The 15,359-nt window shown below is 36.7% G+C and overlaps 1 protein-coding gene across 1 annotated transcript in view; it reads right to left on the bottom strand.

Moving 5' to 3' along the window:
* Window positions 1-237: 237 nt before the first annotated feature.
* Depdc1 (DEP domain containing 1) overlaps window positions 238-15,359 on the bottom strand; it is a 30,599-nt gene continuing 15,477 nt past the window's right edge. The window contains exons 7-11 of the mRNA XM_032897083.1: window positions 13,796-14,635; window positions 13,206-13,378; window positions 3,398-3,574; window positions 2,005-2,190; window positions 238-1,190 (exon numbers count right to left, since the gene is read on the bottom strand). Of these exons, the coding sequence (XP_032752974.1) occupies window positions 1,050-1,190; window positions 2,005-2,190; window positions 3,398-3,574; window positions 13,206-13,378; window positions 13,796-14,635 (1,517 nt within the window). The 3' untranslated portion in view covers window positions 238-1,049. The remainder of the gene's footprint in view (window positions 1,191-2,004; window positions 2,191-3,397; window positions 3,575-13,205; window positions 13,379-13,795; window positions 14,636-15,359) is intronic.

Below are 15,359 nucleotides of genomic sequence, written 5' to 3'. Positions count from 1 at the left end.
AACAAGATTCTGATCTTCCAGCAGAGCAGCAGCCTGTCTCCCTTGCTTTCTTTTTCCTTCTTTCTTTCTTTCTTTCTTTCTTTCTTTCTTTCTTTCTTTCTTTCTTTCTTTCTTTCTTTCTTTCTTTCTTTTGTTGCATGTGGCTCTTAGCTAAAAATCTTTGCTACTCCAACATCTTCAGGTTCTTTTCCTTTTTTCTTTTTCCTGTAGTAGCCTTGATTAAAAAAGATAAATGTCTTAAGAGAGGAAATTTTGCTTTATTCATCACAGTCTACACATTTAAGAAAAAATGAAAGACACATTTTTGTTGCTAAATAACTATTTTACATCTATTTTGGTATAGTAGAATAGATAGTAAATGTAATCATTCAAAACATATTTCTGGGAAAAACTGAAGTAATTGAGATAATGTTTAGCAGAAAACAAAAATCTCACACATATTTTTAAAATATACATATAAGTCAGGAATGGTGGTACATACATGTATTCCTACCACTCAAGAAGATAAGGCAGGAGGAATGAGTTTGAGGTTAGAATAGGGTGCACAGGGAGACTTTATCTCAAAAAATTCCTCTTTTTGTCCTCGAATAAACCAAAGTCCAATAAAAAAAGCCAAGCTACAAGTGTGTTTATATACAGTTAAATAGATCATAAGTATAAAAAGATTAAACAAGAGTACAATATTTTTCATAATCTGATACTTATAAATAAAGAAGCAATCCTAAACAATCCGTTCTTTAGCTAATACACATATAGACACAAACGCGTTTTCTTTTAAAAGAGCACCACAATTTTATCTGGAAGATACAATTCATTCTGATAGTCTTACCAGATCATTACATTAAAAAAGTTTCTAATTAAAATATTTGGTATTACTTTTCGTTAGGCACTTAGCTAAGATCCTGTAGTTTTAGCAGCCTAGTACAGACAAAAAGACGGTTTTTGTCATCTCCTTGTATAATGTCCTTTTAAGGAAAACTGTAATATCAACAGACTTCCTTTTAAGTAGAAATATTCTCTTGTATGGCTTCATTTGTTGAAGTTTTAAGTCAGTATCGCAGACTGTGAAGCTTGGGGTTTCTTAAATTCAGCATTGGTTGCTTGATTGTAGGTTTATCATCAAAAAGTGCTGCTTCACTCTCAGTGGTTGGAAATCTTTTCTGATATATCAAGGGGTATTCCTTCTGAAACTTAAAAAGGAGGGGAAGGATTAGCAATCCTGGCCAGGTGTGGTGACACACACCTTTAATCCCCAGAATTAGGGAGGCAGAGGCAGGCTGATCTCTGAGAGTTCAAGGCCAGACTGGTCTACAAAGCAAGTTCCAGGACAGCTAGGGTTGTTGTACAGAGAAACCTGCCTCAAAAACAAAACAAACAAAAACAACAACAATAAAACAAACAAAAAACTTCCTGAAGTTCCTGAATATTTTCTTATATAAAACTAGTCAAGTGTATTTTTCATCTGACACTTCTCTCTATTTTTCTGACGGGGTCACTGTAAGATCCTTCAGACCCCTCCCTGTCAATGTTAAAATCCTAGGGTTCTCGTCTGTTAATTTTTACCCTAAACCCAAATCTTTCACACTGGTAAGGCCTATGAAGGTCACAGGGATTTGGTACAGTTTGTATTTCACTTTTGAGTTTCACAGGTTGTGTTCTTTCTAGAATTATGTGACTCTTGCATTTTGCTTTAGAGCTGAAGATTCTAAACAGTGGCAGGGACGAGTCACCGAGAGACAGGTGTTATAATCCAGATTTTACTTATGCTTTCTCAGGATAATTCAAGATATAATTATAACAAATAAAAGCAACATAAAAGAAAATCAATTAATATTGCTGTAGTTATTTTAAATTTAAAATAATTACTTCAAATACATAATGAAGAACAATAAGCAATCTATATATGTAAAAGTTAAAATCTTATCCCAAATGTCATTAGAAACAGCAATCACTAACCACACACTGGAAAACATTTGTAAGATGGAGAGTTGTACATTCTTGTACCTGTTTCAGCTTTCTTCTTTTCTCCTTTAGTGGCAAGCTTTTACTTCTAACAATATTCTCCAAAAGTTCTGCAATTGCAGCTTGGGAATTTGAAATTTTCTGTTCATCAAATTCTTTAGCACTAATCTGCTTACAGTAAGAATATGTTGGCAAAGGAACAACTAGTCCATCTTCATGATTTTTAACCTGTCAATGAAAAACAAGACAGTGAAAACGTGTACATTCCGGTTATATTTTTCCCATATAGAACACTTTTGATGGAATCTATAATCTATCATTTGGCCTCAATCACACATTCAGTGTATTAAGAAAATTGAAGATTATACACTAGAGGAAAGTGAGCAGGATGATTTAAGCACCACGACTTATTTTATAGCCCTGAATTGACTTTTCTTGATCTGTCTCCTAATCATAAAAACGAAAGTTTCATGTATATAAAAGCATTAAAGGAAGGTATTCTAATTTTTATCACAGATTTTATTATTTGAAATATAAAATATAACAATTTAAATATTTTAATTCAGTTTTAAACACCAATATTTTCAGTTAGTAATGAAGTATTGATCAATTGTTTTTGAGAACCAGAATACTATCAGAGCCTACATACCTATTGATAATAAAGTTTAAGGTACATATTTATAGTAAGCCAGTATAACATTATAATAGCATACGTGAGAAAAAGCACCAACAAAATGTGCTGGCTAGCCAACTCCTGAATATGGTAGATATTTTGTTTAGTGTTTTGTTCCCCCCTTTTCTAACATTTTTTTTTCCATTCTGCTTATTCCATTAACCTTCTTCTTTTCTACTTTTACAACAAATTCTATAATAAATTGATTATATAGAATGTATCAGAATAAGACTCTTTTCATCCTACTTACCATTAGATTTTCAAAGGGTTGACATTTAACTTAGCATGAGATAATCAAGAGTTCATACATAGGAACTGGGGAGATGGCTCAGTGGGTAAAGTGTTTACCAAGCAGACATAAGGCCTTGAGTTTGGATTACCAGCACCAACATAAAAACTGGCCACAGTGACATGCTTGTCTTACACCAGAGCTGAGGGTACTTTTTTTCTTTTTTTTTTTTAAAATTGGAGGTAAAGGGATTTATTTTCTTTTTACTTTAGATTTGAAACCCAATGTTATGTGCATTAAAAAATAATCATATTTTTCGTAATGTAAAGGAAACATTTGTCAACATGGGACTGCAAGAGAGGAAAGGCAAAGAAAAGTCCCAGTGCTGTATGAGTCTCCAGGCTCTATATATTCCTGACTTAGAGGATGAATATATGAGCTATTAAGTGTCCATTTTTTATGGGGTTACTCTGAGATGGATTTGCTACTTGCTAATAAGCAATGCGGAGATTTTTAAGGCTCAAAATACCTACATGGCCCTTCTTAATGTAGTCAAGATGTTTCTCCACTGCAGCCTGTAAATAAGTGGGTACTTGAAGAATTTCCTGATGATGATCCATTAGGAAAGAAACTAATCTTGAAGCCAGAAGCTCATCAAGATCCACTTCTTCAGCGCAACACAGGACACATCGAGAAAAAGTATTTATCATCTACAAAAAGATGTCAATTTAAAAACCCAAGTTTTCATATAAATAACAGTGTCAATAATTTCCAATTTTCATTGCATGATGTATAGGGATAAAATGATAAGCAGCTTTCAGTTTATGACACATGGAAATAATTTATTATAGTTAGGAAGATAAGAATTTTATTATATTACATTACAGTACAGTAATAACATTTGTTATGCATTATGTTATCAAAGTTCTAATGGATCATGTATAACAGGCTTTTATTTCAGTCTGTCATAATTTTATTAATATATATCACAGCTTCCGTTAATATATAGATGCAAGCCTTAAGTCAAAAAATGTTAGAGAATAATGACTTCTTATATTAAACCAATTACACGAAACCACAAACCAGGATTATATAATATGGAACACATGTTCAGCAGAAGTTGCAAAGTTGGCACTATTTATATTTTGAAACTCTGGAAAACGGTTGTTAATGATAATTAGTGTTTAGGCAGTGAGTTAATGCACAGATCTCTATTTCTATCATAAGGATTTTGAAACTCTGGAAAAATGGAAAACTCATTACTCTCATAGCTATATAATCTATATCTTCTGCCTTGATTTTCCTTTACAAGGCTCATATTTCCAAAATTCTGTTGGACAAACTTTATTTAGATGCTTTAATAACTTTAAAACCAAAAAGAAGAAAACTAAAATTATCTCCTTTTCAAACACCATCCTGTACTGAATTCTTATGCTTTTCAATGCTATAAATATTCACTAACATTTTTCTTTTTTTATCTATTCTGTCTTTGTTAATGAATTATCCACAGTGATGAGCAGAACAGCTAAGCAGAGTACCCAGGCTTATTATGAGAACATTTTATAGATTTAAGCTGGAGTCTAAAGAGTGACAATTCATAAGAAAAAAAATGAAAGAGACAGAGATAGAGATAGAGAAATAGACAGAGAGAGAAAGACACAGAGAGACAGAAATTTTCAAAAATTCATCTCCCATCAATATCTGTATATCAATCCCTCTATCCTCATTTTTAAGGAGCCTGATCTAGGGTTGCTTGGTAATAGTTCTTGTTTGTTTGTTTTGTTTTCCAGTACCTCTTGTCCATAGTGACTATTGTTATAACTCATCAGATATCATTTCCCCACTGGCATATTCTTGGAAACACTTTGGCAAATTATTCATTGATTATTTCCTTACTCTCTACCTCACGGCTGAAGTGCTCTTAGTTTTAATAGCACTTACAAGTCCACTTCCCTCCCAATCAGACAGAACTAATACGAGGTGATATATTCTGGTTTGGCTGACTAGATCAATCACTGTGAGGTGGGCAAAAGGAGAAAGAATGTAAAGTCATCTGCTAAGATTAATAAAATGTGAAAGTATAAGAGCCTAAACACAAACAATTTGTGTAACACTACTTTTTGCTTGAAAAGGTCAAGTTTTTAGAGTCTGTTTTTCTTATGCTTTAAAATTTAACCAACTTTTTAATCCAAATATTTGGCATAAAGTGAAACAACAATGAACTGGCCAATCATACAAAACAAAAAAGAATGTAACCTTGGTAGAATAGTTTACCACTGTAAAATTATTAAACTTTATTTTGTGCTTTGCATACATGGCTTTGATTTTCTGAGGCTGCTTTGTTTTCTTTAAAATGATTTTTAAAAATATTTTATACTTTATTTTATTATTGAAGGATTTCCTAATCAAGCATTATAAGATAGAAATATCAGTTAAATAGCACTTTCAAATAACTTGGTTTTCTTTTAGTTTTATGACTTACTTTTTCCATTATAAGAAATATCCCCAGTCCCCTTCTGCCTGGTCCTTTCTGCTGGGACAGACTGCTAGCAAGCCTGCTCCCCTGAAGAACCACATCCTGAGGCATCCCAGGAGAGTCACTGCACACAGGGCAACTGGCACCACAGCCTGAGACATCCCAGAAGGTCTGCTGCATACAGAGCAACTGAGCAAGTGATTGCCAGCTTGTCTGCTCCTCTGAAGACACCACACCTTGAAGGCATCCCAGGAGTTTCTCTGTACACAGGGCAACTGGGCAATTGACACCACAGTCTGAAAACCTCTTGGGGGCTCTGTGTCATACAGGGCAACTGACCCAACAGAATGAAAGGGTCCATGGAGTTCTGCTGCACACAGGGAAACAGAAACCACAGTCCATAGGTTCCCTTGAAGAACAGCTTCACTCAGGACAACAGCATGACTGCTTTTCCTCTGAAGACCTAACAGACTGAAGGCCTCCCAGGAGATCTACTGCAGTCAGAGCAACAGACCAGCAGCTTCTTTGCCCCTCTGAGGACCCCCCTAGTTGGAAGGCTCCACAGGAGGTATGCTACAGCCAGGGCCACAGGCCTACCAGGAAGAACTGAAACAACCCAGGGACAAAAGAGACAGACTCCAGACAGAGTCACCCAGACCAGCAAACACCAGGGATAACCAGAGGGCAAGAGGCAAGCACATGATGGCAAGCAATAGCAGCCAATATACGTGGGCATCATCCAGTTCTCCTACCACAGCTACCCCTGAATACAACAACACATCTGAACATCAGGAAGCTAACCTAAAATCCTATCTCATGAAGATAATAGAGTCCTTTAAGGAGGATATAAATAACTCACTGAAAGAAATACAGAAAAACATAGGTAAACAGGTAGAAGACATTAAAGAGGAAACAAATAAATCTCTAAAAGAAATACAAGAGAACATAATCATACAGGTGAAGGAGTTGCATAAAGCGGTCCAAGACCTAAAAGTGGAAGTAGAAACAATTAAAAACAACAACAACAACAACAACAACAACAAAAACAACAACAAACCAAAAACAAATGGAGGCAAAGCAGGAAATGGAAAATCTAGGAAAGAGGTCAGGAATTACAGATATAAGTATCACCAACAGAATACAAGAGATAGAAGAGAGAATCTCTCTGAAGAGAGTAACACAACTGTCAAAGAAAATTCAAAACACAAAAAACTCCTAACCCCAAACCTCCAGGAAAGTCAGGACGCAATGAAAAGACCAAATCTAAGAATAATTGGAATAGAGAACAAAGATTCTCAGCACAAAGGACCTGAAAATGTCGTCAACAAAATCATAGAAGAAAACTGCCTCAACCTAAAGAAAGAGATGGCCACAAAGGTACAAGAAGCCTACAGAACACGAAACAAATGGGACCAGAAAAGAAAATCCTCTAGTCACATAATAGTCAAAACATAAAAGCACAGAATAAAGAAAGAATATTAAAAGCTGCAAGGGAAAAGGGCCAAGTAACATGCAAAGGCAGACTTCTCTACAGAGACTATGGAAGCCAGAAGAGCCTGGTCAGAGGTCATGTAGACTCTAAGAGAACACAAATGCCAGCCCAGGCTACTATACCAGGAAAACTCTCAATAAATATAGATGGAGAAACCAAAATATTCCAGGACAAAACCAAATTTAACAGTATCTATCTACCAATCCAGCCCTATAGAGGATCCTAGAAGGAAAAGTCTAATACAAGGAAGGTACCTACACCAAAGGAAGAAAAAAAGATATTAAGCATCTTACAACAAAGTCAAAAGGAGAGAACCAAAAGCTGCCTACAAAAACAAACATAACAGGAACCAACAGTCATCTGTCTTTAATATCTCTCAATATTAATGGACACAACTCGCCTATAAAAACACATAAGCTAATGGACTGGATACGCAAACAAGATCTAGTATTTTTCTGCAAACAAGAAACACACCCCAATAACAAAGACAGATATTATCTCATAGTGAAACGATGGAAAGAGGGCTTCCAAGAAAATGATCCCAAGAAACAAGCTGGAGTTGCCATCCTAATACCCAATAAAATGGACTTTCAACCAAAAGTTATCAAGTACGATGAGGAAGGACACTTCATATTCACCAAAGGGAAAATCCACTAAGAGAAAGTCTCAATTCTGAACATCTATGCTCCAAATGCAAGGGCACCCACATTCATAAAAGAAACTTTACTAAAGCTCAAAACACACATTGAACCCCATAAAGAATAGTGAGAGGCTTCAATACCCCACTCTCACCAATGGACAGGTCTTTGAAACAGAAACTAAACAGAGACACAGTGAAACTAATAGAGGTTATGAACCAAATGGATTTAATAGATATCTACAGAACATTTTACCCTAAAACAAAAGAATACATCTACTTTTCAGTACCTCATGGTACTTTCTCCAAAATTGACAATATAAATGGTCACAAAATAACTCTCAACCTATACAAGAAGACTGAAAAAAAATCTCATGCATTCAATCAGACCACCATGGCCTAAGGCTGGTCTTCAAAAACAGAAAAAACAACAGAAAGTCCACATACATGTGGAAACTGAACAATTTTCTACTCAATGATAACATGGTCAGGAGAGAAATAAAGAAAGGAATTACATACTTCCTGGAATTTAATGAAAATGTTGAAACATCATACCCAAACTTATGGGGCACAATGAAAGCAGTGCTAAGAGGAAAGTTCATAGCACTAACTGCCCTGGTAAAGAACCTGGGAAGATCTTACACTAGCAACACAACACCTGAGAGCTCTAGAACAAAAGGAAGCAAAAACATCCAAGAGTAGAGGGCAAGAAATAAACTCAGTGCCAAAATCAACCAAATAGAAACAAAGAGGATAAAACAATCAATAATACCAAAAGCTGGTTTTTTTTTTGAGAGAATATACTAGATAAGCCCTTAGATAACTAACTAAAGAACTCAAAGGTAGTGTCTGTTGTGGTTTGCCCTGAAGTTATCTGTATTTTGATGCTAATTCCACTGCCCCAAGGACAGCTGCCTAGTCACAGTACTCAGGAATCAGGTGACTTTACCAGAACCTTCTCCCCATTGATTTTGTAAAGTACAGGTGAAGGGCAGGTACAGGATAGAAGGAGGCCTGTCATTGGAGGAGAAGGAAGGGTGGGTGGGAGAGAAGTTTGAAGGAAGAGGAGGAGACGAGAACAGAAAGGAGACAGGAGGGAGAGAGAAGGGGAGAAGCCTTGGCAGGACAATGGAGGCTGCCGTAAAGATCTCGCTCTGTGTATTTACAGGTTGTTATCAATGTTCCTAAGGTATGGTTGGTACTGGGCTTTGTATGTTTAAGACGGCAATTATATCTTATCAATTGGGTCAAAGATTATTGTGTTGTGTGTTCTTGAGGGTTTGAGTGTAGGAAAGTGTGTGGTGGCAGGAGACACTGGGCCACCATGGTGAAGTTGGGATGTGTTTCTCCCAAGATATCTAGCAGATATCTTGGGGCACAGTGGTGTGGACCTAGTGGGGTAAAAGACAACCAATACCTTTTTTATTTTTATATTTTTACAACAAGTATCCAAATAAACAAAATCAGAAATGAAAAGGGACACATAACAACAGAAAGGGAAGAAACTAAAAATACATCAGATCCCACTACAAAAGCCTATACTCAACAAAATTGGAAAATCTAGATGAAATGGATGATTTTCTAGACAGACACCAAGTACCAAAGTTAAATCAGGATCAGATAAACTATTTAAACAGGCCCATATCCCATAAGGAAATGGAAGAAATCATTAAAAACCTTCCAACCATAAAACGCCCAGGGCCAGATGGATTTTTGTACAGAATTCTACCGGACCTTCAAAGAAGACCTAATACCAATATTCCTCAAACTATTCCATAAAATACAAACAGAAAGAACACTACGTAATTCATTCTATGAAGCCACAATTACTCTGATACCTAAACCACATAAGGACTCAAGCAAAAGAGAGAACTTCAGACCAATCTTGCTTATGAATATTGATGCAAAAATAGTCAATAAAATTCTTGAAAACCGAAACCAAGAACACATCAAAACCATCATTCACCACCACCAAGTAGGCTTCATCCCAGGGATGCATGTTGGTTCAATATATGAAAATTCATTAATGTAATCCACTATATAAACAAACTCAAAGAAAAAAAAATCACATGATCATCTCCTTAGATGCAAAAAAAGCATTTGACAAAATACAACACCCCTTCATGTTAAAAGTATTGGAGAGATCAGGAATTCAGGGCCCATACCTAAACATAATAGAAGCAATTTACTGCACAACAACAGCCAATATCAAATCAAATGGAGAGATACTTGAAGCAATCGGGAACAAGACAAGGATTCCACTCTTACCATATCTATTCAATATAGTACTCAAAGTGCTAGCTAGAACAATAAGACAACAAAAAGAGATCAAAGGGATACAAACTGGCAAAGAAGAATTAAAGATAACACTATTTGCAGATGATATGATAGTATACATAAGCACCCCCCAAAATTCTACAAGAGAACTTTTCCAGCTGATAAACAATGTCAGCAAAGTGGCTGGATATAAAATTAACTCAAATAAATCAGTAGCCTTCCTTTATACAAATGATAAACAGGTTGAGAAAGAAATTAGGGAAACAACTCCCTTCACAATAGCCACAAATAATTTAAAATATCTTGGAGTAACTCAAACCAAACAAGTAAAAGATCTGTATGACAATAACTTCAAGTCTTTCAAGAAGGAGATCGAAGAAGATCTCAGAAAAATAGAGAGATCTCTCATGCTCATGGATTGGCAGAATTAACAGGAAAAATATCCATCCAACCAAAGGCAAGCTACAGATTCAATGCAATACCCATCAAAATCCCAACATTATTCTTCAAAGACATGGAAGGAGCAATTTTCAAATTCATCTGGAAAGGCAAGAAACCCAGAATAGCGAAAACAATTCTTAACAATAAAAGAAAGGCAGGGGGAATCACCATCCCTGACTTCAAGCTCTACTACAGAGCAATAGTGATAAATACTGCATGGTATTAGTACAGAGACAGACAGGTTGAACAATGGTAAAGAATTGAAGACCCAGAAATAAAACCACATGCTTACACACACTTGATCTTTGACAAAGAAGCCAAAAATATACAAGAAAGAAGAAAGCATCTTCAATAAATGGTGATGGTCTAACTGGCTGTCTATATGTAGAAAAATGAAAACAGACCCATATTTGTCACCTTGCACAAAGCTCAAATCCAATTGGATCAAGGACCTCAACATAAAACAAGATACACTAAATCTAATAAAAGAGAAAGTGGGAGAGAACTCTTTGGCACAGGGGGAAATTTCCTAAACAGAATGGTTCATGCTCTAAAATCAAGAATTGATAAATGGGACCTCATGAAACTGGAAAGCTTCTGAAAGGCCAATAAGACAAATTGGTAACCTAAAGATTAAGAAAAATCTTCACTAACTCCACGTCCAAAAGAGGGCTAAGTCTGGAGTGTAAAAATAAATGAATGAATGAATGGAGAATGAATGAATGAATACATAAAGAACTCAAGAAGCCAACCACCAAAACCCCAAAAAATCCAATTAAAAAAATGGGGTATAGAACTAAACCAAGAATTCATAACAGGAATCTCAAATGTCTGAGAAGCACCTAAAGAAATGTTCAAAGTCCTTAGTGATCAGAGAAATGCAAATCAAAATGACTCTGAGATTCCAACTTATACCAATCTGAATGGCTAAGATCAAAACCTCAGGCAACAACATGTTGGTGAGGATGTGGAGAAAGAGGAACACTCTTCCATTGCTGGTGGGATTGCAAATTGGTACAACCACTCTGGAAATCAATCTGGAGTTTCCTCAGAAAATTGGAAATAGATCAACCTGAAGACCCAGAAATACTACTCTTGGGAATACACCCAAAAGATGCCCCACCATGCCACAGGGGCATGTGTTTCATTTTGTTCATAGTAGCCTTATTTGTGATAGCCAGAAGCTGGAAATAACCTAGATGTCCAACAATAGAAGAATGGATATATAAAATGTGATTAATTTACAATATGGAATAGTACTCAGCTATTAAAATCAAGGACATCCTGAGTTTTATAGGCAAATATATGGAACTAGAAAATATCATCCTAAGTGAGGTAACTGAGACCCAAAAGGACATGCCACATATGTACTCATTAATAAGTGGATATTAGCCAAAAAAAGTACAGAATACCCAAGACACAGTCCATAGAAATCAATAAGGTCAACAAGCTGAAGGGCCCAAGTGAGGACACCTCAGTCCCACTTGAGAGGGAGAAGAAAGCAATCACCAGAGGGTAGGGAGGGAGGGATCTGGAAAGGAAAGGGGATGGGAGGTTGGGAGGGGGAAAAGGGAGGAGGGAAACACGATCTGTTATTGGGTGGGTGGAAGGACTGAAGCCTTGAGGGCCAGCAGAAAGAATAAAACAGACAACCCTGGAAGGTAAGAGGTAGGGGGAACCCTCCAGAATGTACCAGAGACGTGGAAGGTGACATTCAGAACTCAAAGGGAGGGGCCTTAGATGAAGTGTCCTACAGTGGGGAGAGAGAACTTATGAAACCCTCCTCCAGCAGAAAGACAGGGCATCAAATGAGGTTGCCATTCCAATCAAAACTCTGACCCATTTGTTCCCAAGTGAAAGAACTGCAGGGATGGACAGAAAGGGAGAGGAAAAGAAGGTACAGTGGCAGGCCCAAAGTGGGATTCAGCTCAAGGGGAGGCCCCCAAGGCCTGACACTATTACTGAGGCTATGGAGAGCTCACAAAAAGGACCTATCATGACTGCTGTCTGAAAGACTATCAAGCAGCTCAAAGAGTAGATGCAGATGTTTGTATCCAACAAATGTACAGAAGCTGCTGACTCCTGTGGTTGAATTAATGAAAAGCTAGAAGAAACTGAGGAGGGCGACCCTGTAGGAGGACCAGCAGTTTCAATAAACCTGGACCCCTAAGATCTCTCAGACATTGGACCATCTACCAGGCAGCATACACCAGCTGATATGAGGCTCCCAACACATATACAGCAGAGGAATGCAGGGTCTGGGTCCAGTCAGAGAAGATGCACCTAACCCTCAAAAGACTGAAGGTCCCAGGGAGATTAGAAGTCTGGTGGGGTAAGGGGAGGGGACATCCTCATGGAGACAGGGGGTAGGGAGGAGGTATGGGATGTGGAACAGTTGGAGGGTAGACCAGGAGGGCAATAAAGTCTGGAGTGTAAAAATAAATGAATGAATGAATGGAGAATGAATGAATGAATGAATGAATAAAAATGCTGTCTTTTTTCTACTGGGGGTGAGGAAGAAACACCACCAGATAGAAACATTCATGCACCAGCACGTGTGTGCACACATGTACACACGCACGCACAAACACAATTCTGGGAACATCATGGAAGAGGCAGAGATCAGGGAGAACTTGAATGAAACATGGTCTTCCTGATATGACAGAACTCACAAAAATGTTTGCCTGCACAAGATCAATCCAATCAACATTCCAGTATGGAGGTGGAGGGATTTACAAACCCCACTCATAGCCAAGGAGCTATTGACAGTTGATGTCCATTAGGGGAGGGAAAGCCAGCTTGCTTTAGAGGTGTGGCTCCAGCATGATCAATGATCCTCCAGTGACGGCCCTATCTCCATGTACATATGGGCAACATTAATTGGGCTTAATGATTTATTTAAAAATCAGGATATGAAGCTGGGAGGAGACAGAGGAAGGGGTGAATATAGTCAAAGTATATTGTGTACATTTATGAAATTCTTAAGAAACAAAAATTATACTTAGAAATTCAACTTACCAATGATCTTGTACCTATCTCTTCATGAAGTTTGGGCAAATCAACATTTTGACTCATTCGAGAAATCATGCGCATTAAGAGTTGAAGCTTTCTACGATTTGGTGGGGGAAGTAACAAACAACACAACTGTAGAGCATTGATGGCAACCCTCTCTAAGTGAGGCTGCAGCAAACCTAGAAGGCAAAGTCACCCCACCCCAAAAGAATCATCAATGATGATGGGTTTCAAATGAACAGAATACAGTTATATAACAAGGATAATATAATAGTATTCTTTCAACTATGGTTACAAATTCCTACATTCATTTAAAATATAGCAAGATAATCACTGTTGTTTTGCAGCTTATTTCTAAGTATTAAAATCCTTCACTTAGAAAATAAAGTGACACGGATTAAGTAAAATTAAAGGAAAAGAAATTAAGTGCTTTAAGTAGGGTAGAATAAATGTTGGTTATGCCATGACCAAAGTATTTCACAATCATTTTTTCTCAAGGAAAGAACAAAGCAATTTCAGAGAAGAAAAGCCAGGAATACAAAGCTGAGTTAGCAAACATTAAAAGTTAACATCACATGCACCAAAACCAGCCTTACTTTGTGTGCCAGTCAACACAGAAGCAGCTGGAGGTAAGGAATTCTCTGAAAGTTCTACGGTGCTTTTGCACAGTCTTTTATTGATTGTGGTAATAGACCCTCCGAGCTTACTTTGTACACTTGTACTGCCTTGTCCAACATTTGGTTTCATTATAATTTCAGCCACTGGTTTATTGATAGAACTATTCTGCCTTGTACTACTTCTTAAAAGTAAACTCTGAGATCTACAAAGCTGTTTTGACGTGTACTTTCCATTACATACGTCTTCTTGGTCTTCAATAGTCAAAGCAGAAGTTCTTTTAAAACCAACAGAGTGTGGCTGCTGAGCATATTCCTCTGAGTGAAGATTAAGTAGGGATTTCTGCTTGGGTACCGGTGCTAACGACTGCTCACTATCGTGTTCTTCTATATTCAGAACTGACAGGTAGAAGACACTGGACTTCTTTTCACTTGAATTCACTGGCATATCTATAATTCCTTCCAAAGAAGAGCACCTTGGTTTTATGTTAGAGGACAGGGCATTTGTATTACTTAAGCCTATTAAATTATGACAGCTTCCTCCCATTATGTCATTAGCACTAGCTCTTCTGTTTCTTAAATTAACTAGCTGCATTTTCTTGGTGCATCTTTCTTGAAATCCTTGATCACTTCTTTGTAGTCTCTTAGTAGAATCCAATTCTTCATTGCTTTTGTCTTTGGAAAGCAGACTGAGAAGAAGGCACTCAGTTGATTTGAAGGAATTCAAATTGCTTAAATCATGGATTTGTGAAGACCGTGGATCATCTTGGATTTTATGTATCCCACTTGTTTTATCTGAAACTGTGATGTAGCCACAAACAACTACCAGAAAATAAACAAAAATTAAGATGCAACTGCAAGACAGTGAATAAAAATACAACAGAAACAAAGTAAAGTTAAAAAAATAAGGCATCACTATGACATACATTGTTAGTAGAGAACACATAGCAGATGCTTAATTTGGAAGCCATTTCAATAGGACACATGCAACATTCAGTTATAAACATGCAAGACTGACTAGTGGTATTTCCATTTGTGATATAAATAATTAATTAAAAATTAATTTAGCAAAATAATTAGGAGGATTGAATCAGAACACACTTATAAATACTTGTTTTTAATTTTACAAGTACTTGGAAGCCTTTAATTATATGACAACTGTATATATAGCAGCACATATATAGTCATCTCAGTGTTTATGGGAAGAGTGGTTCCAGGGATACCCATGGATAAAATCTGAAAATTTATGTCTCTTATCTAAAATGGTGTCATGTACATACATATAACCTAAACATTTATTTTAAATAATTTCTAGATTATTCATACAATAATACAAGTTAAGCATTATGTATATATTTGTTGTTTAGAGAATAATGACAACAACCAAACCAAAACAACAAAAAACACCCTGTAGTTCTATGTAGCTACACTGAACAGAAAACACTTTTGATTATGGACTGGTTGAATCCAGAGGTAGGCAAATACAGCACATGAAAACCAGTGACACTTGTATCTATACTTGGTCTCTGTTCTTGGTTATTGGCAT

The sequence above is a fragment of the Rattus rattus genome, chromosome 3, assembly GCF_011064425.1.
Source record: "Rattus rattus isolate New Zealand chromosome 3, Rrattus_CSIRO_v1, whole genome shotgun sequence".
NCBI classification, from domain to species: Eukaryota; Metazoa; Chordata; class Mammalia; order Rodentia; family Muridae; genus Rattus; species Rattus rattus.
Note: the sequence above shows the minus strand (reverse complement) of the source record. Positions and strands in the feature narration are given on the sequence as shown.